General features: G+C 42.1%; 3 protein-coding genes and 1 long non-coding RNA gene across 5 annotated transcripts in view; 2 read left to right on the top strand and 2 right to left on the bottom strand.

Moving 5' to 3' along the window:
* LOC135982449 (uncharacterized) overlaps nucleotides 1-16,666 on the top strand; it is a 30,228-nt gene extending 13,562 nt beyond the window's left edge. The window contains exon 2 of the long non-coding RNA XR_010599800.1: nucleotides 13,687-16,666. This is a non-coding gene — a long non-coding RNA (uncharacterized LOC135982449). The remainder of the gene's footprint in view (nucleotides 1-13,686) is intronic.
* LOC135982448 (general transcription factor II-I repeat domain-containing protein 2A-like) lies at nucleotides 1,181-3,251 on the top strand. The gene has a single exon (XM_065589204.1). The coding sequence runs from the start codon at nucleotides 1,181-1,183 to the stop codon at nucleotides 2,987-2,989; it is 1,809 nt and encodes a 602-aa protein (XP_065445276.1). The 3' UTR covers nucleotides 2,990-3,251.
* On the bottom strand, nucleotides 3,033-11,607 carry LOC135982447 (general transcription factor II-I repeat domain-containing protein 2A-like). The gene has a single exon (XM_065589203.1). The coding sequence runs from the start codon at nucleotides 6,640-6,642 to the stop codon at nucleotides 4,834-4,836; it is 1,809 nt and encodes a 602-aa protein (XP_065445275.1). The 5' UTR covers nucleotides 6,643-11,607; the 3' UTR covers nucleotides 3,033-4,833.
* Nucleotides 16,312-22,665, bottom strand: NANP (N-acetylneuraminic acid phosphatase). 2 transcript variants are annotated; one of them, XM_005296265.5, is made up of 2 exons: nucleotides 22,431-22,665; nucleotides 16,312-20,170 (listed from the first exon to the last, which is right to left on the bottom strand). In XM_005296265.5, the coding sequence occupies exons 1-2, from the start codon at nucleotides 22,569-22,571 to the stop codon at nucleotides 19,445-19,447; spliced, it is 867 nt and encodes a 288-aa protein (XP_005296322.2). In that variant the 5' UTR covers nucleotides 22,572-22,665; the 3' UTR covers nucleotides 16,312-19,444. The 2 variants fall into 2 exon arrangements, with proteins under 2 accessions (XP_005296322.2, XP_005296321.2); XM_005296264.5 differs by having other exon boundaries at nucleotides 22,401-22,612.
* Nucleotides 22,666-26,418: the final 3,753 nt, after the last annotated feature.

Here is a 26,418-nt window from a genome sequence, read left to right as displayed (position 1 = left end):
ATATAAATTTTGTTTGCTGCCCTGAGGATTTTGCTTTTAAGTGTTTGGAAAACGTTGCTAGATGTACATGTAGTTGCCTTGTTCTGAGCTATGGAAGTTCTGAGGTCTTCACAATGTAGGAATTCTCCATCTTCTCCCCCAACAATGGATCGAACACTGTTAGAAGCAGTATACCAAGTTAAGGAACTTAGTGTTAAGAGAAGACTCGAGCATATTTGTTTTTCTGTGCTACAGATTGTGGCATTCTGATTGAGTAGTTGCTGCCTGCCAGGAGTTATGAGTCTTGTCATGGGGAATTCCAGGTGAGCGTGATCTATGTTTCTTAGAGGTAACAGCTGCTTCTTTTGCTCAAAGGGAATTCCCACTGACTTTGATTTGTTACAAAGGGCAGGACCCTCTGGTTTTGTTTTGACACGGACTTTGATCTGTTAGGGATGGCACTGTTTTTGTTTTGCTAAAATAAGACCTGATAACAGAGAAATATTAGTCAACCACAAGCAATGAAGGTACTTCACAAGCAGAGGGCCTGATCCTCCTTTCACTTACACCAGTCTTGCACCTGTGCAACTTTAATGGAGTTGCTTGTGGGCCACACTGGTGTAAAGGAGACCAGAATCTCACCCAGACAGAGCGAAAGATAAGGACACCACTAGCAAATGCTACTGCTTTGCCTGGCGTGACCTATCAATGTTGGAATGGTACCACTTGGCCTTCTATAAGTCAACAAAACCTACTAAATTTGCCAACTTCAGCACATAGGACAAGTAAAGAGGACTTTAATTTGGCCCACTTTTCAGCATCCAATGAAGAAATACTGTATACCAAAAGTAAACACTTACGTTGTGGTAATGCTTACCAGTCAGTCAGGCTGGGACCCCTTTGTGTTAGGTGCTGTAAAAACATCTAGTAAATAAGCCTTTGTCCCAAAAAGCTTATAATCTAACTCACATGTGTCAAACTCAAGGCCCGCGGGCCACATGCGGCCCGCCATACAATTATATCCGGCCCGCGAAATCGTTTTATATATCTGTTTTTAATGGCCCTGTGATATGACGCCCCAATAACACACACTACAAATCCCATGATGCAGTGCAATTGCCGCCAACGGCAAGCCGCGGTTCAAGTTCGCGGTCTGTTGATGTATACAACGCTAATATCAAATCAAAGCTAGACCCCAACAATGGCCAAGAGAAAAATTGATTCTGAAAACCGAGGCTTTCAAAGCCGGTGGGAGAATGAGTATATGTTTACTGAAATTGCAGGTAAACCAGTGTGTCTCCTTTGCGGGAGTAATATCGCTGTAATGAAGGAGTATAACCTAAGACGGCACTACGAGACGAAACATGAGAACAAATTCAAAAACCTGAGCGCAGGACAGAAGCTACAAAAGGTAGAGGAGTTGAAGAAGAATTTGACATCCCAGCAGACGTTTTTCACCAAAGCAAAATCACAAAGTGAAGCTGCTGTGAAAGCAAGTTTCATTGTGGCCGAAGAGATCGCCAAATCAGGACGGCCGTTTACCGAGGGGGAATTCGTAAAGAATTGTATGATGAAAGTGTGCGACGTCCTTTGTCCAAATAAAACGCGAGCGTTTGCAAATGTAAGCCTCAGCAGAAACACTGTTGCTAATCGGGTTTGTGAGATGGCGACTGATTTGAAAACACAGTTGATTGAAAGAGCAAAAGATTTTGTTGCATTCTCCCTTGCCGTGGATGAAACTACTGACGCGACTGACACTGCACAGCTGGCGATATTTATCCGTGGTGTGGATTCCAATTTGTGCGTAACAGAGGAAATACTGGACATTAAATCGATGCACGGGACAACGAAAGGAGAAGACATCTTTGGAAATGTATTTCAAAGTGTAACCGACATGAAACTGCCGTGGGAAAAACTCGTTGGACTTACAACAGATGGCGCACCTGCTATGTGTGGTGAAAAAAATGGACTGGTGGGAAGGATGCGCTCAAAGATGCGGGAGGAGAACTGTGCCGGTGAGTTGACAGTGTATCACTGCATCATACACCAGGAATCGCTGAGTGCTAAAGTCCTAAAAATGGATCATGTGATGAACACTGTAACACAAACCGTCAACTTTATCAGAGCCCACGGTTTAAATCACCGCCAATTCCAGTCTTTTCTGCGGGAAATAGATAGCGAGTTTGGCGATATGCCATATCATACGGAGGTCCGGTGGCTAAGTCGGGGAAAAGTTCTCAAAAGACACTTTGAGCTGCGAGAGGAAATCTGCCAGTTCATGGACAGTAAGGGGAAAGACTGCACAGTTCTGCGGGATGAAAAGTGGAAATGTGAGTTGGCGTTCCTGGCTGACATAACGTCGCATCTTAGTGCTTTAAACCTTCAACTCCAGGGACGGGAGCACATAATAACCGATATGCATGATGCAGTGAAGGCATTTCAAGTGAAGCTGCGCTTATGGGAGACACAAATGCACCAATGCAACTTGTCTCACTTTCCCTGTTGCCAAGTAATACGGAACCAAGAAAGTGCCACAGTTTTCCCAAATGCCACCTTTGCTGAAAAACTCAGCGCGCTGCGCACTGAGTTCGCACGGCGCTTCAGTGACTTTGAGGCACAGAAAAGTAACTTCGAGCTGCTTCGCAACCCATTTGCAGTCGATGTGGAAACCGCACCTGTAGAAATGCAGATGGAGCTGATAGAACTGCAATGTAACGGGACACTGAAGGCAAAGTACGACACTGCGGGGCCAGCACAGTTCACTCGCTTCATTCCTGAAGCGATGCCGCAGCTCCGCCAACATGCGGCTCGAATCCTGTCCATGTTTGGCAGCACATATCTGTGCGAGCAGCTGTTCTCTGTGATGAAAATTAACAAAACGTCACACAGGAGTCGCCTCACTGATGAACACCTGCAATCGATCCTGAGAATCTTCACAACACAGAACCTAACCCCAAACATAAACGAACTTGTTGCAAAGAAAAGACTCCAAGTATCAGGCTCTGACTAAATAGGACAAGAAAATGGAATGTTATGATTTGTTATGATTATACTTTTCTTTAAATTCAATTTTTTATTTATATTTTCAGATTTTTTAATATTCCAGCATGTACAGATTTTGAATGTATTGTATTGACAGGATATTTTTTTATGAAGAGCAAAATATTTTAAGTTGAAATGTATTTATTTTGGAATGATATCCTGTATTTTGGTTCATATTAATGGTTAAAAAACATAAATATTTAGTCTGTTAAATAAATGGTTATACTGTTCGGCCCGCGAGTTTTGAGTTTTGGCCCCCTGTGCAATTGAGTTTGACACCCCTGATCTAACTGATGAGACCTAACAGGTGAATGAAACAAACAAGCGGGTTGAGTGGATGATGGAAAAGATGAGGTAACTAAAATATTAGGATTCACACAATTCTTAGCTACTTAGAATCAGTAATCACAGTCTTTTGCAATCTCAGTGGATCAAGGAAATATAGACCATTAATAAAAAACAATTTCAAATGTTTCCCATCAAACTTCAGATATGGAATGTTGCTCTGAGCTCCATTTTCTTGCAAAGGCACAAACACGAGTAAAGTTTCAAAAGAGATTTCCCTAAGTACATTCCATGTGTTAAACAGCTAGCCCTGGTCTACAATATGAATTACTTTGGTATAACTATAACTACATTGCTCCCGGGTGTGAATAATCTGCACCCTTGAACGACTTAGTTATACTGACTTAAGCGCCACTGTAGACAGCGCTATATAGGCCGGAAGTGGATTAAGTAAGCCGCCGGGAGAAACTTTCTCTTTGGAGGCTTGAACAGTGATGGCATGCAAAGCTGCAAAATGAGCTACGGCTCTGTCCTGCCTGGCAAAGTGGGAGAGGAGCTTTGTTGTCACAAAATAAGTTAATGGTGTGGATAAAATCCTAACTTTTGAGTGTTTGTTTTCTCAATCTTAAAATTTAGCTCAATGAAGTATAATGGAGCATAATATAGTTGGAACTGTTTGGTCTTATCCCTATATATTTTGGCTGGTACTTAGGCCACAACACAATCTGGCCCTATGTGCCTGCACAAGTCGTAAGGAGGATTTTTTTTACTCCCTCTTATTTCCCTGCATGGGCTACTTTAGGTCCATCTGAGTAGATTGAAGTGGGCACTGCATACTCACTAGTCCCCCCCCCCCAAAACAGGTGGACGGGGTGTGGGGAGGAGAGAGGAATGGATGGTGCTTTGCCCAACTTGGCAATGCACAGTTGTCACAGCTCAGCCAACATGAGAGGAGCAGGGTGCTATAATTTGCTACTGATCTAGCCAGCAGCAGCTAGTGTAGGGATTGTTCTGTGTTTTTTCTACTGAAAAGTCAATGGAATAAAAGATTGGGTGTGTGGTTCCTTTTCTATAAACAAATACACTGTTACTATAATAAAATAAAACATTCCTAAGGGATTTTTGGGGCATCTGCCTGTGGGGAAAAGAATATTTTTACTCACTATTTGTATAGCACCTAGCACAATGGAGTCTGGGTCCATGATTTAGAGCAGGGGTGTCAAACTCAATTGCACAGGGGGCCAAAACTCAAAACTCGCGGGCCGAACAGTATAACCATTTATTTAACAGACTAAATATTTATGTTTTTTAACCATTAATATGAACCAAAATACAGGATATCATTCCAAAATAAATACATTTCAACTTAAAATATTTTGCTCTTCATAAAAAAATATCCTGTCAATACAATACATTCAAAATCTGTACATGCTGGAATATTAAAAAATCTGAAAATATAAATAAAAAATTGAATTTAAAGAAAAGTATAATCATAACAAATCATAACATTCCATTTTCTTGTCCTATTTAGTCAGAGCCTGATACTTGGAGTCTTTTCTTTGCAACAAGTTCGTTTATGTTTGGGGTTAGGTTCTGTGTTGTGAAGATTCTCAGGATCGATTGCAGGTGTTCATCAGTGAGGCGACTCCTGTGTGACGTTTTGTTAATTTTCATCACAGAGAACAGCTGCTCGCACAGATATGTGCTGCCAAACATGGACAGGATTCGAGCCGCATGTTGGCGGAGCTGCGGCATCGCTTCAGGAATGAAGCGAGTGAACTGTGCTGGCCCCGCAGTGTCGTACTTTGCCTTCAGTGTCCCGTTACATTGCAGTTCTATCAGCTCCATCTGCATTTCTACAGGTGCGGTTTCCACATCGACTGCAAATGGGTTGCGAAGCAGCTCGAAGTTACTTTTCTGTGCCTCAAAGTCACTGAAGCGCCGTGCGAACTCAGTGCGCAGCGCGCTGAGTTTTTCAGCAAAGGTGGCATTTGGGAAAACTGTGGCACTTTCTTGGTTCCGTATTACTTGGCAACAGGGAAAGTGAGACAAGTTGCATTGGTGCATTTGTGTCTCCCATAAGCGCAGCTTCACTTGAAATGCCTTCACTGCATCATGCATATCGGTTATTATGTGCTCCCGTCCCTGGAGTTGAAGGTTTAAAGCACTAAGATGCGACGTTATGTCAGCCAGGAACGCCAACTCACATTTCCACTTTTCATCCCGCAGAACTGTGCAGTCTTTCCCCTTACTGTCCATGAACTGGCAGATTTCCTCTCGCAGCTCAAAGTGTCTTTTGAGAACTTTTCCCCGACTTAGCCACCGGACCTCCGTATGATATGGCATATCGCCAAACTCGCTATCTATTTCCCGCAGAAAAGACTGGAATTGGCGGTGATTTAAACCGTGGGCTCTGATAAAGTTGACGGTTTGTGTTACAGTGTTCATCACATGATCCATTTTTAGGACTTTAGCACTCAGCGATTCCTGGTGTATGATGCAGTGATACACTGTCAACTCACCGGCACAGTTCTCCTCCCGCATCTTTGAGCGCATCCTTCCCACCAGTCCATTTTTTTCACCACACATAGCAGGTGCGCCATCTGTTGTAAGTCCAACGAGTTTTTCCCACGGCAGTTTCATGTCGGTTACACTTTGAAATACATTTCCAAAGATGTCTTCTCCTTTCGTTGTCCCGTGCATCGATTTAATGTCCAGTATTTCCTCTGTTACGCACAAATTGGAATCCACACCACGGATAAATATCGCCAGCTGTGCAGTGTCAGTCGCGTCAGTAGTTTCATCCACGGCAAGGGAGAATGCAACAAAATCTTTTGCTCTTTCAATCAACTGTGTTTTCAAATCAGTCGCCATCTCACAAACCCGATTAGCAACAGTGTTTCTGCTGAGGCTTACATTTGCAAACGCTCGCGTTTTATTTGGACAAAGGACGTCGCACACTTTCATCATACAATTCTTTACGAATTCCCCCTCGGTAAACGGCCGTCCTGATTTGGCGATCTCTTCGGCCACAATGAAACTTGCTTTCACAGCAGCTTCACTTTGTGATTTTGCTTTGGTGAAAAACGTCTGCTGGGATGTCAAATTCTTCTTCAACTCCTCTACCTTTTGTAGCTTCTGTCCTGCGCTCAGGTTTTTGAATTTGTTCTCATGTTTCGTCTCGTAGTGCCGTCTTAGGTTATACTCCTTCATTACAGCGATATTACTCCCGCAAAGGAGACACACTGGTTTACCTGCAATTTCAGTAAACATATACTCATTCTCCCACCGGCTTTGAAAGCCTCGGTTTTCAGAATCAATTTTTCTCTTGGCCATTGTTGGGGTCTAGCTTTGATTTGATATTAGCGTTGTATACATCAACAGACCGCGAACTTGAACCGCGGCTTGCCGTTGGCGGCAATTGCACTGCATCATGGGATTTGTAGTGTGTGTTATTGGGGCGTCATATCACAGGGCCATTAAAAACAGATATATAAAACGATTTCGCGGGCCGGATATAATTGTATGGCGGGCCGCATGTGGCCCGCGGGCCTTGAGTTTGACACATGTGATTTAGAGCTTCTACGCGCTATTGAAATCTCGATCAATCAATTTTATCTGTAGCTCACTTCAAGATTTTGGCATCCTGAACTATAATGCAGAGATAGTAGCAAGATAATTGTATAAAACTCTCAAAATAAAAATGTTACTTAATATATTTTGTCTACCTCTGACCCCACCCCCAAAAACCCAAAACAAAATTTCTTAGTTGATTTACAACTAAAATTAAATTAAGTGGCATAGCTTGTATAAAATGTTTGGGGGGACATAATTGGTAGATCTTAAGCTATATTTATAATCATAGTTTACATACACTGTGTTAGTATGAAATTTCCTTCCTTCAAAGAATTTATATAAAATCTGAAAAAGGAAATAGAAAAATGAAACATTACATTTTAATCCCCTCATTTTGAGAGGATTTGCCAGGAAATAACTGTGCCTATATTTAATTTTTTAAAAACTAGAAGGTAAGTCCCTTTTGTATTAGGTGCTCACTGCATAAAAGTAGCTTCATAGCCAGGAGAAAACTAGAAAAATGTTTGCCACTTGTATTAAGCATGAAACAGAAAATTAATCCTAAACTGCCCCCTGCTGTGTATTAGGAAAAATGCAGTAAGCCATTCCCCCTCCTTTCCTCCCACCAATTCCTGGTAAATCCAGATCCAATCCCCTTGGATCTTAAAACAAGGAAAAATCAATTAGGTTTTTAAAAAGAAGGCTTTTAATTAAAGAAAGGTAAAAAAAATTTTGTAAAATCAGGATGGAAAATAACTTTATAGGGTAATCAGATTTAAAGAGCCCAGAGGACCCCCCTCTATCCTTAGGTTCAAAGTTACAGCAAACAGAGGTAAACCCTCTAACACAAAAGGAACATTTTCAAGTTGATAAAACTAACATGCCTTGCCTGGCTGTTACTTGCAAGTTTGAAATATGAGAGACTTGTTCAGAAAGATTTGGAGAACATGGATTGATGTCCGAGAGCGAACAACCCCCAAAACAAAGAGCACAAACAAAAGCCTTCTCCCCACCCAGATTTGAAAGCATCCTGTCCCCTTATTGGTCCTCTGGGTCAGGTGTCAGCCAGGTTACCTGAGCTTCTTCACCCTTTACAGGTAAAAGGATTTTGGTGTCTCTGGCCAGGAGGGATTTTATAGTAGTGTACACAGGAGGGCTGTTACCCTTCCCTTTATAGTTATGACCGTGCCTAAGTATGGATTTATGTGCTTATTTTATGCTCTAGTTAGAGAAAGAAAACATCGGTGTTGGATCCTAAACTCTACCCTCTGTAAAGGCAGAATATAGACACAGATAAAGGCCAGAAGGGAGCATTACAATCATGTAATTGACATCTTGTATAGCACAGGCTGTATAACATCATCCAGCCATTTCTGCATCAAGCCCATAATCTCTGCTTGAACTATTGGTGTATCTTTTAGAAAGGCATTGCCTTGATTTAAACCCTTCAACAGAGCATGAATCAGTGTAAACTGATTTTTTTTTTATATGTAGCTACTGTAAGGTAAGTCATAACTACTCTCTGGGAATGGTTTTCCAACCAGTTATCAGTGGTTCAGAGTCAAGCTGAAAGGGCGTATCGAGTCAGGGCCTGCAGGGATCAGTTCTGGTTCTGTTCAATATCTTAATCATCAATTATTTAGATAATGGCAGAGTGTACACTTGTAAAGTTTGCAGACGATACTAAGCTGGGAAGGGTTGGAAGTGCACTGCAGGATAGGATTAAAGTTCAAAATGATCTGGACAAAGTGGAGAAATGGTCTGAAGTAAATAGGATGAAATTCAATGACAAATGCAAAGTACTCCATTTAGGACGGAACAATCAGTTACACACATTACAAAATGGAAAATGACTGCTCTGGAAAGAGTACTGTAGAAAGGGACCTGGGGCTCATAGTGGATCACAAAATAAATAAGTCAACAGTGTAGCACTATTGCAAAAAAAGCAAACATCATTCTAGGATGCATTAGCAGGAATGTTGTAAGCAAGACATAAGTAATTCTTCTGCTCTACCCTGCGCTGATTGGGCCTCAACTGGAGTATTGTCTCCAGACTGGATACCACATTTCAGGAAAGATGTGGACAAACTGGAGAAAGTCCAGAGGAGAGCAACAAAAATGATTTAAAGTCTAGAAAACATGACTTGAGGGAAGATTGAAAAAATTGGGTTTGTTTAGGCTAGAGAAGAAAAGACAGAGGAGACATACTTTTTCAAGTACATAAAAGGAGGAGGGAGAAAAATTGTTCTCCTTAACCTCTGAGGCTAGGACAAGAAGCAAGGGGTTTAAATTGCAGCAAGGGAGGTTTAGGTTGGACATTAGGAAAAACTTCCTAATTCCAGGATGGTTAAATACTGGAATAAATTGCCTAGGGAGGTTGTGGAATTTCCATAATTGGAAATTTTTAAGAGCAAGTTAGACAAATACCTGTCTAAATATACCCATGTTGTGTGTGTAAGTCAGGTATATAAACGTAGTCTATAAATTTAGGTTGCAGAAAGAAAATGCTGCTGTACCATTTTTTAAATGTAAAATAATTTATAAGCAGCATTACATAGATCAAATAAATGTTTCTGTTGCACTAACCAAACAGAAATGTAACATACTTGTTTCTTAACTAAATCCAATGATTACACCTGATAAATCAAACTTCACTGGCACAACTTCATCAACAACTACCTTTACCTTTTTAAAGTCAGATCCTGTTTGCCATCATACTTATGATAAACTTCTAGACTTCTAAAACTTTAGAAATCTTCCCTCTTTTGATGAAGAATTACAAAGTCTACACCACATATTTCAAAACTATGATCTCCTTTTTATAAAAAAAAATAGGAGTGTGTTGTCGTTAAGGCTCTGGGCTTAGACTCGATATCTGGATTAAATTCTTAGCTCTACCTGATTTCCTGTGTGACTTCACGCAAGTCATTTAATCTTGCTGCACCTTTGTTTCCTATCTTGTCTATTTAGATTATAAACTCTTCAGCACAGGGATTATTTTACTACATGTCTGTACAGTATCTAGCACAATAGATCCCTGATCTCATTTGTGGCTTCTAGGTGTTGATGTAACACAGACAATAAAGAAAAAAGAAAAGAACAATAGATGTTAGATCTAAGTTATACCTACAATTTATAACTTTCTGACCGCACCTCCTGATGCAACCCTGTAAATAACAATATTCAACAAGCACCAAATGTGAGACAAACACTACTGAAATATTCTTCTTGGTCTATTTTCAAATTCCTGTAATCTGAACATTGGAATGATTTTCAGAAAATTAGGTGAGAAATTGAGAGAATAGTTAAAATGAGTATGTGTGTAAATCTGCTATTTCTGCATGCCAATAGTCAGTGAGATATCTGGGGCCATCTGATTTGAACCTGAGAATGCCAGAAGTCTTTGCGAAACCATGTCTAACTGGATGGGTTTGGAACAGAATCATATAAATTAGAGGTGGAAAAGAGTTTAGATCATTCAGCCCATCTTCCCACAAATGCAAAACTTCTCCCGAGCACACTGTCTGTCACCAATCTAGTGTTAAGTCCCAAATGATAGTGGCTTCCATAACTTCCCTTGGGAAGCTATTCCATAAGTTGGAAGTTTCTCCTTATACACCGCTACCTCGATATAACGTGACCTGATATAACACGAATTTGGATATAACACGGTAAAGCAGTGCTCCAGGGGGGTGGGGCTGTGCACTCCGGTGGATCAAAGCAAGTTCAATATAACGCGGTTTCACCTATAACGCGGTAAGATTTTTTGGCTCCCGAGGACAGCGTTATATCGAGGTGGAGGTGTATTCAGCCTTCATTTTCTCTTATTCCTAGATTTACTACTTCTTAAGGGCTACTCTAAGTTGTGCTGGCTAGAATAGTCGACTAGGGCCTGTACTGCTGACCACAGATCAGATGGAGCACTGTACATATCCCTTTTTGGCATGCCCATAATGGAGCAAACAGGGGGAATCCTCAGCTGCCTGCTTAAGGTAGCTTTAAATGTCCTTTGTGCCACTAGTGTGGCACAGATTGCTATCAAGAGTTGTGGATGTGACCCTAAGTAATTGTACACATAAATGAAGAGCACTCAAATGAATGCATGCAAATGTGTTGATCTATTTTTTAAAAATGTGGCCCATTTAAAAATGTCTAAACAGGGTAGAGCCTACACTTTGCTATACCAGTTTTACACCGGCATAAGTCCACTGTTGTCCTGGGAGCCATGCTGTTGTAAAGGAGTGGAGAATTGGACCCACTACAGCTACTGAATTTATTACGGTATTGTGTAATTAATTGTTCAGTTAATTCCAATAATAATTTTTGAACACCGGGTAAGGGCCAGCCCTGGGGACTGCATGGCCCAAGTATGGCTCCTTTAATATTCCTACCCATTTAACCCCCTTATGCCTGACATTGGAAAACCAAGCGCCAAAGCAAATGAACTATTGGTTTTTGTGAAATAATAAGGCTCATCGTCGCATGAAAAAGATAAATTCACACAATAAAAAAATACATTAAATTGCACTTGCTCACGCTCAAACTGAAGATAGTATTTTCCCTGTAACAATTTCTGCCAGCCTAAATACTACCACTGCCTAAAAAGTTTGAAAAACATAATTATAACAGGTTAGAAACTATATACACCTCTACCCCGATATAACGCTGTCCTCAGGAGCCAAAAAATCTTACCATGTTATAGGTGAAACCGCATTATATAGAACTTGCTCTGTTCCGCCGGAGTGCGCAGCCCTGCCCCCCAGAGCACTGCTTTACTGTGTTATATCCGAATTCGTGTTATATCGGGTCACATTATATCGGGGTAGAGGTGTATTAAGTTTGCCAGATTCCACATATATCTATTGCCTCACATTCATGCTGTAAATACTCTGAGGGGTCACACATATGTAGCCCTATAGACACAAGAAATGTTAGGGGTAGAATGTAGGTAAACAAGCTGATGGAACAGTCAAGATGTTCAGAAAACCATGACAGTTGACAGATCTGTTGTTGCAAATAAATCTATTTCTAAGATAGGGGTGCTTATTTTGTGTCCAGTTACCAAAAAGAATATAACACAGCAGGAATGATGAATCTGTGACTGAAATATAGGCAGATATTGACCGGGACATGGAAAGTCTCGCAAACTGACATAGAAAGGAAATCAATGTGTCTAAGACATCAAGATGGTAGATACCTTTTAAATACCTCAGACAGAAAGAAAAATAAACTGTCACTGATCTTTCTTACTGAATGAAAAGAGGACTTAAAATGTTCCAGACCCTTCTCTTTTAAATATTTGAAACAAAACACAATGGAAGACATCAACAGTTTGGAAAACAAAACCTATCAACTCATCCACTGCAGCCATCCTGATAAATCCTAGCCATCCTCCCGCCATCCTGTGAGATTTTACATGCCAACAAAAAATATGCCATGTTAACACCACAGAGCATCTTATCAGCTATGGAAATGATACTGTGCCAAAAAACAATGTCTATAATAATGTTTTTTTCCAGAAAGTCTGGACAATAATATATTACTGCTTTGATCAAAATGTGATATTAACCCCTTTGACATTACATTACCATATGCAATATACCATATTCCTTCAAAAACAAAAAGTACTAGAACAGATGGAAATTGTTGCAAGAATTATCTATATGCATTGATCCTACAGATCCATTTTTGAAACCAGTTAATCTGCAACATTTTGTTTGAAATCATAGGGGAAAACATCTAAACTGTAATCCTTTATACTTGTCTGCTGTGCCTGGATACCCATTGGTTGACAGCAGTTATTTGCCACACAAAGGTCAAATGTGCATAGGCTGTATATTATAGAGAGAAATATATTTAGAGAGAAGCCTTTTAAAAAAATACTTGCCGCCAATACTTGCCAACCAGCTGATAATAAAGTCAGAGGCTCATCTCCTCTCCATGTGAGTGGGGTTTCTCCCAATCATTCCTATTGCAACTTTCTGCCACATTTTTCTTCAGGCGCAAACTGTATTTCTAGTTCAGTGAGCAAGGGGAATACGGGTGATCATACAGAGAACTGAGAAGCATTAGCAAAAGTTGGAGCAAAGAGGGGAGACTTGAAAATCACCAGTCTGTACCAAGGCCCTGATCCTTCAAAGACTTATGCACTCTTAATTTAAATGCGAGTAGTCCAACTGACTCCAGTGAGACTACTTACATATGTAAAATAAGGCCTATGTATAAGTTTCTGCAAGACCTGGGCCTGTCATTAGATCTAGGCATTGCTAATAAATCTCTCATTCATAAGGACTGAAAATTCAAATAAAATAAACACCCACCAGACTCTTTATATTTTTTTAAAAGTTCCTAGCTCTAGCCCTTGAGCTGAGCTCATGTGGACGTTAGAAGTCTCCTATGCAACTCCATTGCAATAATGTGGGATAAGTGGCCAAATTATATTATATAGCAAGGACAGTATGCAATGCTGTATGTCTGGGTTCCTAACAACATAAGCACAAAGCTGCAGTTTTGCTTTAGACACAGCTGACATCAAGCCTGCATTGTTATGTCTCTTGTATGTACACAGTGAGATCTAGAAAGTGAACTATAATGGGGACAATCCACTACAAGGTTTGGTAGAAAAATAAAAGCTATGCACAAAAGAATGGAAAAACACCATGTAGAACACAGATATTGTATTTCTGTTTGCGTGTTCCTTCTGATTGCAGTTGTTTCCCGGATGACAAGCTAACAATCAATCTTTTGGGTAAAAGCCTTAAACTAATTTTGCAGTTAACTTTGAATTTTGTTTTTGTTTTTAAGGTTGTACTTCAAAAACAAAGACCCTACATGCAGGTACAATCAACGCCCCCTGGACAATCACAACTCTAATCCTGGATCATTCCTTGAGAACAGTCAGAAACATACAATGAACCAGAGTCTACGCCCACAGGATATATGTAAGTCTCATTGACTTCAGATGGAATTACTTGTATGCTGCCATGGAAGAATCATGCCCCATTAGTTTGATCCTACTTCCAGTGAAGTTAACAAGAGAAGAACTGGAAAGAGTCAATGTCCTGTTATCAATGACTGCAAAAATTAAGAATGCATCTTATTAGACTACCTTATACAGTCTTATGACTGTACATAGCTATTCTTTTAGACTGTAACCTGGTTGAGGCATGGACTGGCATTACTATAGGGATGTACAGTGCCTAGCACAATAGGGTCCTGACCTGCTTGGCCTCTAGGCACTACGGCTATACAAAGGTTAAACAATAAATATTTATACCAAGCTGCATGTGTGTTTGCACAACTGTTTGATGTATCCTGGCTTCTTCAGGGCCACATGAAATCCCATTAGAAATGCACTCTTGGCTACTTTGTTCCCAGTATATTTTTTTTGGTTCATAATCATTGCACACCCCTTCCCCACAGTTCTTATGCTTCAATATAGTTGTTCATTCAGCTATTGTACCAACACATACATGCCTCATACCCATGAAGCTATCAGTCAACCTCTGGAACTTTTTTTTTTTTTTAAATCTTGGCCTTAATGATTCCTCAACGCACCTATAGCTAGGGATAATCCATTTTTTTATGTTAAATCAAAATAAATAAACTGAGAAATGAAGGCAAGGAGTCCAAAATATATTTTGCTAGCAGTAAATTAAAGTGATTGTTTAAATATTCTGCTAAGAATTGTTAAAAGGAACAGAGATGATCTAAAAGGAAGGTAAACACTTTGCTATGGATCTCACATTTGAACGAATAACATATTTCAGTATTTTTGGGCCTGGTCCAAATCCTTCTGAAATCAGTGGGAATCACTCAACTGACTTCTGTGGGCTTTGGTTTAGGCTCTTTATGCTGAAAGTGGCATCTTTTGGAAGACAAAATGAAGATCTTATTTGGGCCTTGATCTTGCAAAGACTTACACATGGTATGTAATTTTACTTACTGTGATTAGTGACATGGGGTTACTCATAATGCATAAAGTTAAGCATGTGTGTAAGGTTTGGTGCCTTGGTCATGAAAGACATCATGGATCTTTTTGTAAGTGTGGCGGTGTTAACCTCAGTGTCCTGCCATATTCTAAAAATCAGATAATTACCAAGTAAATTTTGCCTATCGTTTACAATGCCTGCCATGAGTAAGCTAGTATGAACAACTAAAAAACAAGGATGAGGAATATTAATAAAAAATTAAATCTAAAGAAAAATTAATGTTGGATAAAAAGACTTTGCTCATTTCCTAGGAACGGAAATTAACATGATGGATCAGATCAGTGGCTCATCTAGTCCAATATCCTGTCACTGACAGTATCCCATACTGAAGTTTTGGAGGAAGATGGAAGAAAACTTTTAGTAGACAGAGATGGAATAAACTATCCATAGGGAAAGCTTCTTCCTAACTCCTCATAGTTAAAGACTGGTTTAGTCCCTCAAGCATGAGATTGTTATATCCCTTCTAAATCTAATTGTTTGTTTAATTTTTTTATTGTAACTGAATGTTCTTGTTACCTATAACATCCAATCCTTTTCTGAATTCTGCTAAATGGCAAAGTTTTCAAAAGTTTAAGTGTGTTAACAGTTATAAAGCTTTAACTTTTTGAATCTCAATCTCTGTCATTAAATAGTCTGCCCCTCATGATTTCCCACAACTGAAAATTTAAATCAATAAAAATAATCTATCAAAATTATTTAAAAAAGAAAACTGAATTCTGCCAAGCCTATCTATGTAGTTAGTATACAAAAAGTGCTTTTGCTTCTTTTCAGAGAAAGGTGCTACGTAGAGCTTAATCTTCAGATCTCTACACAAAGTTCATCTTTTTGGGGGGGCTTAGCAAGTGATCAGATATATAATAATCATGAGTGATTTGTTTTGTGATTTGTATGGTTGGTCCAGTATGCATCTGTATAGTTTTTATTTTTGTAATTCTACATTTTAGTTTCTCTGAAAGCACGCAGGGCAAGGGATAGGTACTTCAAATTAAAACCAAAACAAATATAAATTACTGTAAAAGCAATAGGCTACAAATCTGTTTCAAGCAACTTGTAACAACAGAATAGAGCTCACTGGAAAGCATTACAATATTTGTAATATCCTGTGTGCTAGCAAAAAATGTTTGTTTACCCCTCATACAGCTACTCGTAAATACTTGTAATCCACAAACAACATAATGCATTATCAAGACAAACATGAAACTTTTGTCCACTGAAATTAGTAAATCAGTAATGGTCCAATGATTAGAATTGTTGATCGCCTACAACTTTATCTGAAATCAATGGAAAACATCTATTCAGCACTTGTGAAAAATCAGACCCAAGGATTTAGGAGCCTAACTTTGCTATTTTTGAAAAATAGGCCCTGTTTAAAAAAATCAAACCAAACAAAAAATACCTTATTGGTACCATTTCTATCTACAAAGAGCCAAGGAAAATATGCTTTAAAAACAGGATATTTTATTTGACAAGTACATAATTTATTTTAAATTAACAATTAAAAACCCAAAGCATGTCATTTATCAGTGTTAAACAAATGTTCCAGATCAGCATTTCACAAAAATCAAAAGAATTTCCGAGTTCAAACTATTTCAGAATATGCCTCCCATAAGGAACATTATCTCCCAAAGTAAACGTTCTTAGTAAAAGTGCAGGTGGAATTTTTGTTTAAAATATACTGTCAAAATATACTAAGGAACCTTTTTATTTTGCTTTTAATTGCCTGGTTATATTAATAAAGACTTGGCAAAACCAGAACTCTGCTGAATACAGACTGTTACACTGTCCTGTTTTGCTGTTTCTCATAAAAATGATCCAGATGGTTTTTTTTTTTTCCTTTCAATTTCACTAGGCATTTTGGAAGAGATCAATCTCAAGAAAACCAGCCTGCCAGTTTGACATGCAGATAACCTAGATATGATGATTGATACTCTGAAAGCACCTTAGATAGGAAAAAAGAATATGTTCTACATTCTTCTTGTTTTATAGCAGCATAGTAATAATTAATAGTAGCCAAAGTGCACACTGGTAGCTACATGTATTCTGGTACAGTACTCCGCAATGAAGGAAAAATATTTGTGTGACCCCTATGTATCGGAGTATGCAGTTACTGTGCTTTCTTCTTGTTTTATTGATCATTTTAAAACACTGTCCATGTGCAAAGCAGAAATAACGATGTTCCTCTCTAAAGCAGAGTGAGACCTTCCAAACAAATAGGCCAGTAGGCAGAATGGTGGTGCATTATTGGCAAGAAAAAGTATTAGACAGATCCTCAATTTGTATAAATAGTTGCAGTTTCATTGAAGTCAAATTTACAGCAATTGAGGATCTGGCCTTATGGTTCCATGGACATCTGCAGTCCAGAGCCTCATCCCATAATTATGGATTGTTTTTTATTACACTAGCACTCAGAGGCCCTTATCAGACTGGGCTTCCATTCTGCTGGGTGCTGTTTAAACAATAGATTTTTAGTGTAACACATCTTGGAAGGCTGTGGTAAAGTGTTTTTTTTAAAAAAACAGTCTTCATTTACAGAACCAAGCCAACAGTCTAAAGTATCTGAATACTTGGTGACATCATCTAACCTTTTGTATACATTTAATTGCTCTACAAAGACCTCATTTAATGCTTAGCCTTCCTTCTTAATTTTTCCCCATAATTATGTTAAAGACTTAGGTGGTGCCTGCTTTTCTTTAACTGATTGTTCTGTATGGCTCTGGCAGTTTGCTCCTTGAGGCCCCACCTTAGCGCTTGTCTAAATGAAGAAGTTGAACTTTTCTTTTAAAAATCAATTTAAAGTGCAAAATCCTTCATGGACACTTATTTCAGTTTAGGGATGACATTTTGATTTAGCTTAACTCTGTTGCCAATCAATTTAAGTTAAATCAAAAAAGCCTCATTTAAACCAAAAGAGGTCTCTGCAGGGCACTGCACTAGTTTAAAATAGGTTCAACTAATGCAGCTAAGGTGTGAATTTAAACCTTTCTCATGTAGACATGTCCTTCCACATCTTCTGGTAGGTTTCCTTGCTTTATGGTGTTCTATGCCTCTCCAACTCTGAAATGTTTTTATCCTAACTCACAAACATATCCAAAATATAACTATCAATTGTGATGAACATTTTTTTAAAACATGAAATTTGTGATCCATCACATAATGACAGACAGGCATGGGTGTTAAAATGTGCAATACTTCCAATAAGTGTATTAATCCTAATTTCTAAAAATATGAAAATTAAAATGTAATGTTCCCAAATGTTCATATTTTTGAAGTGTGAGAAAAGTTACATTCTTGAAAAAAAGAGGTGTTTTATAAGGAGGGAAATTAACTGACTGTCACAAAAGGAAATGAAGTACAGCAAAATTAAATAAATTTGTGGAGGAAGAGTAGTGTTATAATATGGCATAAACAGGGTAATCTAAATCCAGCGTCAATAGTATACACTGCAAAGCTATTTATCTAGTGTTACATCCTATACCTGAATTCAAGTTCCTGGAAAAGTTATGCAAACCACTTATTTTTTACTACTATACAATTTTTCAAAATACAGATGAAGTACATGTAGAAGCTAGAACTTGGAAAGGTTCTACAGCAATGGAAGTAGTAGCCCAAAAGACTGCAATCCTGTTACTGGCTCCAAGTGGGTAGACTCCTGAGCCAACTGCACGACCAAAGTTTGATCAAAATTCACTAATAAAAACCAAACAGAACAACTGCATGAGCTTTAAGAATATTAGACAAAACTGAGCAAAGACCATTGCAAATGTCCAAAAAAAAAAAAAATCAGTTAACTCACAATATAGTGCAACGTAAATCAATCTGCATTACAAATACTGTTTTAGTGCAGATACATGTATGTGATTAAAACAAAACTCTATCCATAAAGTCCTGCTGATAAATGGTCCCCTATACATACGCAAGCTTTCAGGTGTACATATGTATTTTTCTGACAGGGATTTGAGTCTTATCATTTAAGAACAGTCACTGCAAAATTTGAGAAAAGTCACTAGCTTCCAAAATTACAAAGTCAATAAGTTTGCCCAAAAAGCTAAGTAAAATTTTTTAGAATGGGCTGCTTTATGTACTAGATCCACTCACTTTTTCAAATGGGGAAATTCATTTTAATCCTTATTGAGAAATCTATGAATTAGATTGGGAAGAATCTAGAATTCTACCATATTCTCTTCCACCTTCTATTGTTTTATACACCACAAACAATCTTTTAGTATTGAAATTCCTGCTAAATTTATAAGCCAGCAAACCAAAATGAAAATCAAAACATGGAGTTTTTCCTTTTTCGTTGTAAAAGCAAGACTGATGAGCAGGGTTGTCTTTGACCTATGCTTAAAAAAAAGTCTCTCCGTAATTTCCAGATGTAGCATAAATTTGACAATTGCACTTATGCTTCATTTCTTTTCAAAAAATTTCCATCAATAACAAGAGTCACTTCAATACTTTTCTTCTATTGAACTCCACTAATAAATAACTCACCCATCCACTGTTTGAGTAAACATGTTTACGTGTGTAAGATTTTAGGGCCAAACTTTCAACAAAAACATTAGCAGGCTAAGGACTTAGCATTTCTTAGATTCTATATTGGCACTGTCATGTACGTCATTAATACTAACCATTTTGTCAGTTTCTAAGTTAGCATTCATTTTGTGGTCCATATTCTGCAAGAGTGCTGGAAGATCAAGAACAGAAGAAATTATATAATGAGGTACTGGGGAAGTGTTTACTGGCATTGTCATTGTTTTATTTATCCAGACAGTTGCTTTCAAACCTGCATTCAGGCCTCCTTGAATATCTGTGTCTAGTGAGTCACCAACCATCACACAGTCCCAAGGCTGTACCCCAAGCAGATCACAACAATGATAAAATATAGATGGTGCTGGTTTCTCTTCTTTCTGTTCTCCACCCACAACAATGGCATCAAAGTATGGTTGACAGGCACATGCTTCAATCTTCTCCCTCTGAGTGAGTTTGTCTCCATTAGTTAATAAAAGCAAGCGGACCATTTTTCGAAGTTCTGTAAGCATGCTTCTTGTCTCCTCTGTTAGGATTAGATGCTGGAGGCGTGTAGTTTTCCAAAGAAAATAACATTCTGCCGCCATATTTCGATTAGCCTCACCACCCTTTGTTTCTTGTATTGCTTCTTCCCAATGTGAGATCCTTAAATCAGTAATGCACACCTTAGCTGGATCATGACACTCTTTGAGGAGTTTTTCTTGGACCTTATTACAAATCATGTGAGCTTCTCCTTCATCACACTGATGTTTTGATTGCAAGACATTTATTACCTTTAACAAATGTAAAGGGAAAGGAAGGTTACAATAAGGCATTAAACACTAAGGGCCAGATTCTGCCACCCTGGCTTATATGAAGTATTACTTTCTTCCACAGTAGTCCCACTGAAATAAATCGGGATACTCCTTGAGTAATGTATTATTCAACATTAGTAAGGATGGCAGAATGTGGCCCATAGTTTAAAGTGACTTAACACCGAATTCTTTTAAAAACTATCCCATAAGCATAGCTCCACTGCATCAGCAAGAGCCTCATAAGGCACTGTGCTTTGGCTTCCCTCTAACACCAGAGGGTAGGTGGGAAGGAGCAAAAGAGAGTAAATTACTTCACCCCTGAGTGTAGCATACACATAATATGCCCATGTAAGGTAGGGGTGGGTAAACTTTTTGGCCCAAGGGCCACATCTGGGTATGGAAATTGTATGGTAGGCCATGAATGCTCATGGAATTGGGGGTTGGGGTGCAGGAGGGGGTATGGGCTCCAGCTTGGGGTGCAGGCTCTGGAGTGGGGCCAGAAATGAGTTCAGGGTGCAGGAGTGGGCTCTGGGCTGGGACAGGTAGTTGGGGTGCACATGGGGGGGGATGAGAGCTCTGGCTGGGGGTGTGGGCTCTGGGGTGCAGGAGGGTGGGACTGAGTGATTTGGAGAGGAATCAGGGCTGGGGTAAGGGGTTGTGGTACAGGAGGGGGTCAGGGGTGCAGGCTCCGGGCAGCGCTTACCTCAAACAACTCCCAGAAGCAGCGGCATGTTCCCGCTTCTACGTGGAGGTGCCGCCAGAGGTCCGCAGGTGCCGCCCCTGCAGCTTGCATTAGCCCTGTTTGCTGGCCAACGGGAGCTGCAGGGGCAGCATGCGGGGCCCCCTGGCTGCCCCTACATGTAGGAGCAGGAGCAGGGATGTGCTGCTGCTTCTGGGAGCTGCGTGGAGCAAGCCCCCGACTCAGTTCCCCGGCAGGAGCAAAACCTCTGATGGGACGTATATGGCCCCAGGCCATAGTTTGCCCACCCCTGACATAAGGGGTACCTGGGTGGGAGGTTAATCCTTCATACTCCCACAATCTAATGCTAAATTTGTGACGGTGCGATATTCAGACCCATGGTCTAAGTTGTAATGAAACTCTGAAGAAACTGGTTAATACTCTATCAATAAGTGATCACAGCTTCAGAGCCTTGTAATTTCTGCTACAAATCACAAATAGTAACAACAGCCTAATTATGCAACCTTTATTTAGGATGACTAAAGTAAGGCCTCAGATATTACAGGGATGGGCACTACTGAAACCCCTAAGCAAGGAATGGTGTGTAAGTTGCCCCTCGCCTGAAATAGCCCCAAGCAGCTTCATACAGGCACCTCCCTCTTCCGCATTGCTTTGGTAGATCTACAGACACCTGCCGAGTCAGCTCAGCAGCACTGGCCGGTGCACTAAGCCACCACTCGGCCTACACCCCACCGCTTTGTTCCTGGGCCACCTAGAGGAGACACAGCCCGCATCCGTGTGCTCTGACCCAAGTAGCCCACTCGGGGTGCAAGCGAACTTGTTATTTCCCCTTAATCCTCTGCACAGCCATGTAGCCGCAACCCACCCAAGGCGGGTAATGTCGGGTGTCCCTCGGCCACATATCGCTGACTGTGTCCTCCCCGTGTAGGACATGGACATGGCCACGCCAGTGCCTTACAGCGACCCCAGGACGAAGGGGTTAGTAATATTACGGGAGAGGGGGGCCTATGGAAGAGCACATGATGCGGTCCCCACGGTAGCACTTCTGGGGCTGCCGTGCCCGGGGGATGGGGGGAGGAGGCTGCCGTGCCTGGGAGATTGGGCGGGGGGAGGGGCTGCCGTGCCCGGGGGATGAGGCTGCCGTGCCTGGGAGATTGGGCGGGGGGTTGCCGTGCCCGGGGGGTTGCCGTGCCCGGGGGGTTGCCGTGCCCGGGGGATTGGGCGGGGGGAGGAGAGGGAGGTTGCCGTGCCCGGGGGATGGGGGGGAAGGGGAGAGGAACTGCCGTGCCCGGGGGATTTGGGGGGGGGAAGGGGAGAGGAACTGCCGTGCCCGGGAGATTGGACGGGGGGAGGAGAGCGGGGTTGCCGTGCCCGGGGGATTTGGGGGGGGAAGGGGAAAGGGGCTGCCGTGCCCGGGAGATTGGTGGGGGAGGGGCTGTCATGTCCATGCGCGGGGTGTAGGGAACAGGTGCGGGGGGGGGCAGCCCCTCCCGGAGTTGGTGGTGTCACCCTTGCGCGCCGAGCCAGCCCGGCCGGTACCTCCTCTATGGCCCGCCGGCCCGCGGCGGCCGTGTCGACGAGCGTGTTGTCCAAGTCGAAGAACACGGCCTTGACCCCCTGCAGCCCCATCGCAGCCTCGCTCCCGCGCTGCTGCTGCGCTCGGCCCGGCCGCGCGCTCATCTACATCTCGCGAGAGTTGCTGGCCGCTGAGGGTATTCCCAGCAGGGCGGCCGGGAGAACGGGAACGGCAACGGGGTGATCAAAACCGCGCGAGAACTCGTATTCTCGGGTGGCGTGTGCGCAGTCAGTTTATGTGGTTGCGCGCGCAGCGGGTCCTAGTGGGTGCCGGTTCCGTCCTCGGGGTGGCGGCGGCGGGTTTCCTGCAAACAACCGTCTCGCCCTACACACGAGCTGGCGCCCCCGCCCCCGATAACGGGTGGAGCGGTGATAAGGTGCTAGTCTGCCGTTAGGGAAAGAGCATCGCCATGGCAGCCTCCACGCCCTGCCCTGGAAACAACCATGGGAGCCCCCGCCACGCACATCCCCCGCCCTAAGCACAGCAGTGGTAGCCCCCCGCCCCTCCCTGCTCTGGGCACAGCTAAGACAGCCTCTCCACCCCCCACTCCCTGCCCTGGGCACTCACAGCCAAGCGTCTGACACCCCTGCCCCAGCCATCCCCTACTGTGCCCATTGAGCACAGTAATGCCAACATTTGCCACATTTCCTCTGGCCTCTCACTGAGCACAGCCACGACCACCTTGCTCCATACCCAGGCCAGAGCACAGCAGTGCCACCATGTGACAGCCATGGCAGACCTTGTGGTCATGAAATGGGTCCCTCATTATTGCTGGGTTCCACAGTTTCCCAGTCATGTGAGGTGATGCCCAGTAAGATGGAGAAGCTTGGCCTCAGGAATCTTTCATGTTCTCAAGGGGAAAAGCACAAAAGAGCTGAATTCAAGTAACAGAGCCTCTTTTAGGTGGGTACAAAAGTAGCTACTTTTGCAGGGGAGACGGGTCTGTATGTATCTTTGTTTTACTTTTTGGAGGTCCAAAGATCCAGGAATTTCTGGAACAATGGGAATTGGACAAGGAGTGGCTACTGGGTAAGTTATTGCATACCAGTGAGGCTCAGAGCATAACTGAGAGGGGAATTCTGTGCCTTAACAATGCATTTCCCATAATTTGCACTACACTGATGGCAAGCTGCAGATGAAGACTGAGAAGGTGTGCTTATGAGTTATTGCTGCTTGTATGTTCCTCAATGTGGCCTGCCTTTGGAACATCTAAGCCCAAGTCAGCTGGCCCGTGCCATGCGGGGCTTAGGCTGTTTCACTTGTGTGTGTAGATATCTGGGCTCAGGCTGGAACCAGGGCTATAGGACCCAGTGAGGTGGGAGGGTCCCAGAGCTTGGGCTCCAGCACGAACCCCAGAAGTCTACACAGCAGAGTAGAAACAGCCCCACCGCAACCTGAACCATAGGCACCGACTCTGTGAGTGCTCCAGGGCTGGAGCACCCACAGAGACAAAATGGTGGGTGCTAAGCACCCACCAGCAGCCTCCCCATCAGCTCCTCCCCAAACCCCCAGCGCCTCCCGCCACCCGGCGGGCCCTGCTGATCAGCACCTCCCCCTCCCTTCCTGCACCTCCCGCCCACCGTAATCAGAGCTGTTTCGTGACATGCAGGAGGGAGGGGGGAGGAGCAAGGATGCGGCATGCTCAGGGGAGGGGGCGAGGCTAGGTGGGAAGAGGTGAAGCAGAGGCAGGAAGAGGTGGGGTCTGGGTGGTGTGCAGGCAAGACCTGGGGCGGAACTGGTGATCGAGCACCTCTCGGCACTTTGAAAAGTCGGCGCCTGTGGCCTGAGGCCCATAAGTCTGAGTCAGCCAGCTGTGGGTTTTTCTTTGCTGTAGACATACCCTAATTGAATGAGGTGCTCATGTTGGAGGATGACAATGACTTCATGGCTATTGCTGAGGGCGGTGTTAATGAACACGCTGTAGATTTAAACAGGCAAGGACATGAGTTCCAGGCTTGCATTGTGGAAACTATTCTTTTTGACTGTATTTAGTCTTTTGAGTGAGTGTCTTGACAAACCTGGAGGGACATTAGCTCACTGAACCCAACCACTATCATTTCTTGGTCCTGGGAGGAAATAGAAGAGAGAAGAGAAACGTTATGCCACGTACCAAACAATATAATGCAAATAAAACAGTTCTGCCATCCTTACTAATGTTGAATAATACATCTGAGACAAAAAGAGAGGATATAATGAAATCCACATCCTTACCCCCTCAAGCATCACAAGCCAAAAGCGATGGAGTTCATTGAAATAAAGGTTGGTCGTCCAATCCCAGAGTCAGTCCAGCAGGAGCGTAGGTAGGTAACAATATTAGTGTCATCACCATGCAGTTTAGTTTTTCTGAGGATGGGCCTAGAACCCTAGATCAACAATCATGATTGCTCATCTGCCTTCTGCTGGTGCAATATTTAATTTGATTGAGATCTTTACTTGATCGATTGTGGCTTTTTCCTTATGGCTCGATTTCTGTATATGCTGGGGCTGTGAAGATATCAAATATTTGATCATGTTTTGTGCTGTGTGCATGCTGTATTTAAATACATTAAACTTTCTTATACCACTATGTAAGATGTAATTATAGTATCCTCATTGAATTGAAATATGCTGCATAAATTTTTGTGTTGTATCACATAATTTTGTTGGGACAAAATGCACAACTACTAGAATGTAGACATCCACGTAAATCCAGAGATCTTTCTGTCTAGCTCTGGATTTTTCAAACTGTCTACAGATCCAGAGGAAGAAGGAAGCCAGGGAGCCCTTGAGAAGAGGAAAGAAAGGGTAGTAGAGTGAGAGCCCAGGTGATTGGTTGGGAAGCAGTAGGTGAAGTAGTGGGGGAGGAAGGATGAGCTGTGAGAAACCCACCAAAGAGGAAGTGATGGAGGGGCAGGGGGGAGGCACACCATCTGCAGAGCAAGGAGAAAGAAGAGGGAGGGAGAGGAGAAACTTCAGGGAGAAGAGAGTGAAAGGGGAGGGTAGGTGGTGGGCAAGAACCTACAATAGTATATAGAGAGGTGGGGATTGTCTGTGGGATGGGGGAACAGAGAATGACACTGGTAAGGTTTTATTTGGAAAGTGCTTGTTCTATTTTAATAGGTGTGATCTCTGGGCATTGATAGCCAGTTTCAGATCTTTGTTCTGAGGGTCATTTAGGGAATTTATCAGTCATTCTGAAAAGCTGATTGCTGTTGCAGAGAGCTGGGAAGAAGAGAGACAAAGTTTGCATTTCGCATTCATGTTAAAATTGTAAATAGACTACTAATTTACAAGACCCTAGATACCTAAAAATAAAGTTTGAAAGTCAGTAATCAGGAGCAGGGGTTCTCAACCTTTTTCTTGCTGAGGCCCCCCTCAACATGCTATAAAAACGCCAGGGCCCAGTGCGGGGGAAGGGAGGGGGAAACTCGGGGCTCCAGGCCGGCAGAGGGACTCTTGGGCACAGGCATAATTTTACTTCTGTTTGGGGGAAGGGGACTTCAGCTGCAGGGCTCCATGGCCCCCTGAAAGGACTCATGGACCCCCAGGGGGCCACGGACCCCTGGTTGAGAACTACTGATCTAGTGTATATTGCAGCTTAAAAAATCCTGAGCTGCAGAAAGTCTGGAAATTCTCAGTTAAGTTACCAACTCTAAATTCATCTTTGCCTTTGATATCTTTACTTATTCTCCACTTACTAATGGGCAAACCTCCACTACTTGCTATAAAAAGGATAGACAAACAACCCAAAGCACTTCTCTTGCATCCCCTGCGCACCTCATTCTTTGCACCTGAGATAACAAAAGGAAACTGCTTTTGGACTCAGGGAAAGGAGTCTTGACCTAACAGTTTGGTCAGTAGTTTGCTGAAGCATGTGGTGAGAAAGTTTGTTTTGCAACTAAAATAGTGTCGTAAGTAGATATTAGTACATGTTTTAATTTTTATTTTTCTTGTAACCATTTCTGACTTTTA

Source organism: Chrysemys picta, chromosome 3, assembly GCF_011386835.1.
Source record: "Chrysemys picta bellii isolate R12L10 chromosome 3, ASM1138683v2, whole genome shotgun sequence".
Classification (NCBI taxonomy): Eukaryota; Metazoa; Chordata; order Testudines; family Emydidae; genus Chrysemys; species Chrysemys picta.
The sequence above is the reverse complement of the archived record's forward strand: the minus strand, read 5'-3'. Positions and strand labels throughout refer to the sequence as shown.

Coding starts and splice junctions, on each gene's coding strand:
- LOC135982447 (XM_065589203.1), bottom strand. CDS start 6,642: ATGGCCAAGAGAAAAATTGATTCTGAAAACCGAGGCTTTCAAAGCCGG.
- NANP (XM_005296264.5), bottom strand. CDS start 22,571: ATGAGCGCGCGGCCGGGCCGAGCGCAGCAGCAGCGCGGGAGCGAGGCT. Junction 20,171..22,400: donor GGCTGGCTCGGCGCGCAAGG/GTGACACCACCA, acceptor CATTTGTTAAAG/GTAATAAATGTCTTGCAATC.
- LOC135982448 (XM_065589204.1), top strand. CDS start 1,181: ATGGCCAAGAGAAAAATTGATTCTGAAAACCGAGGCTTTCAAAGCCGG.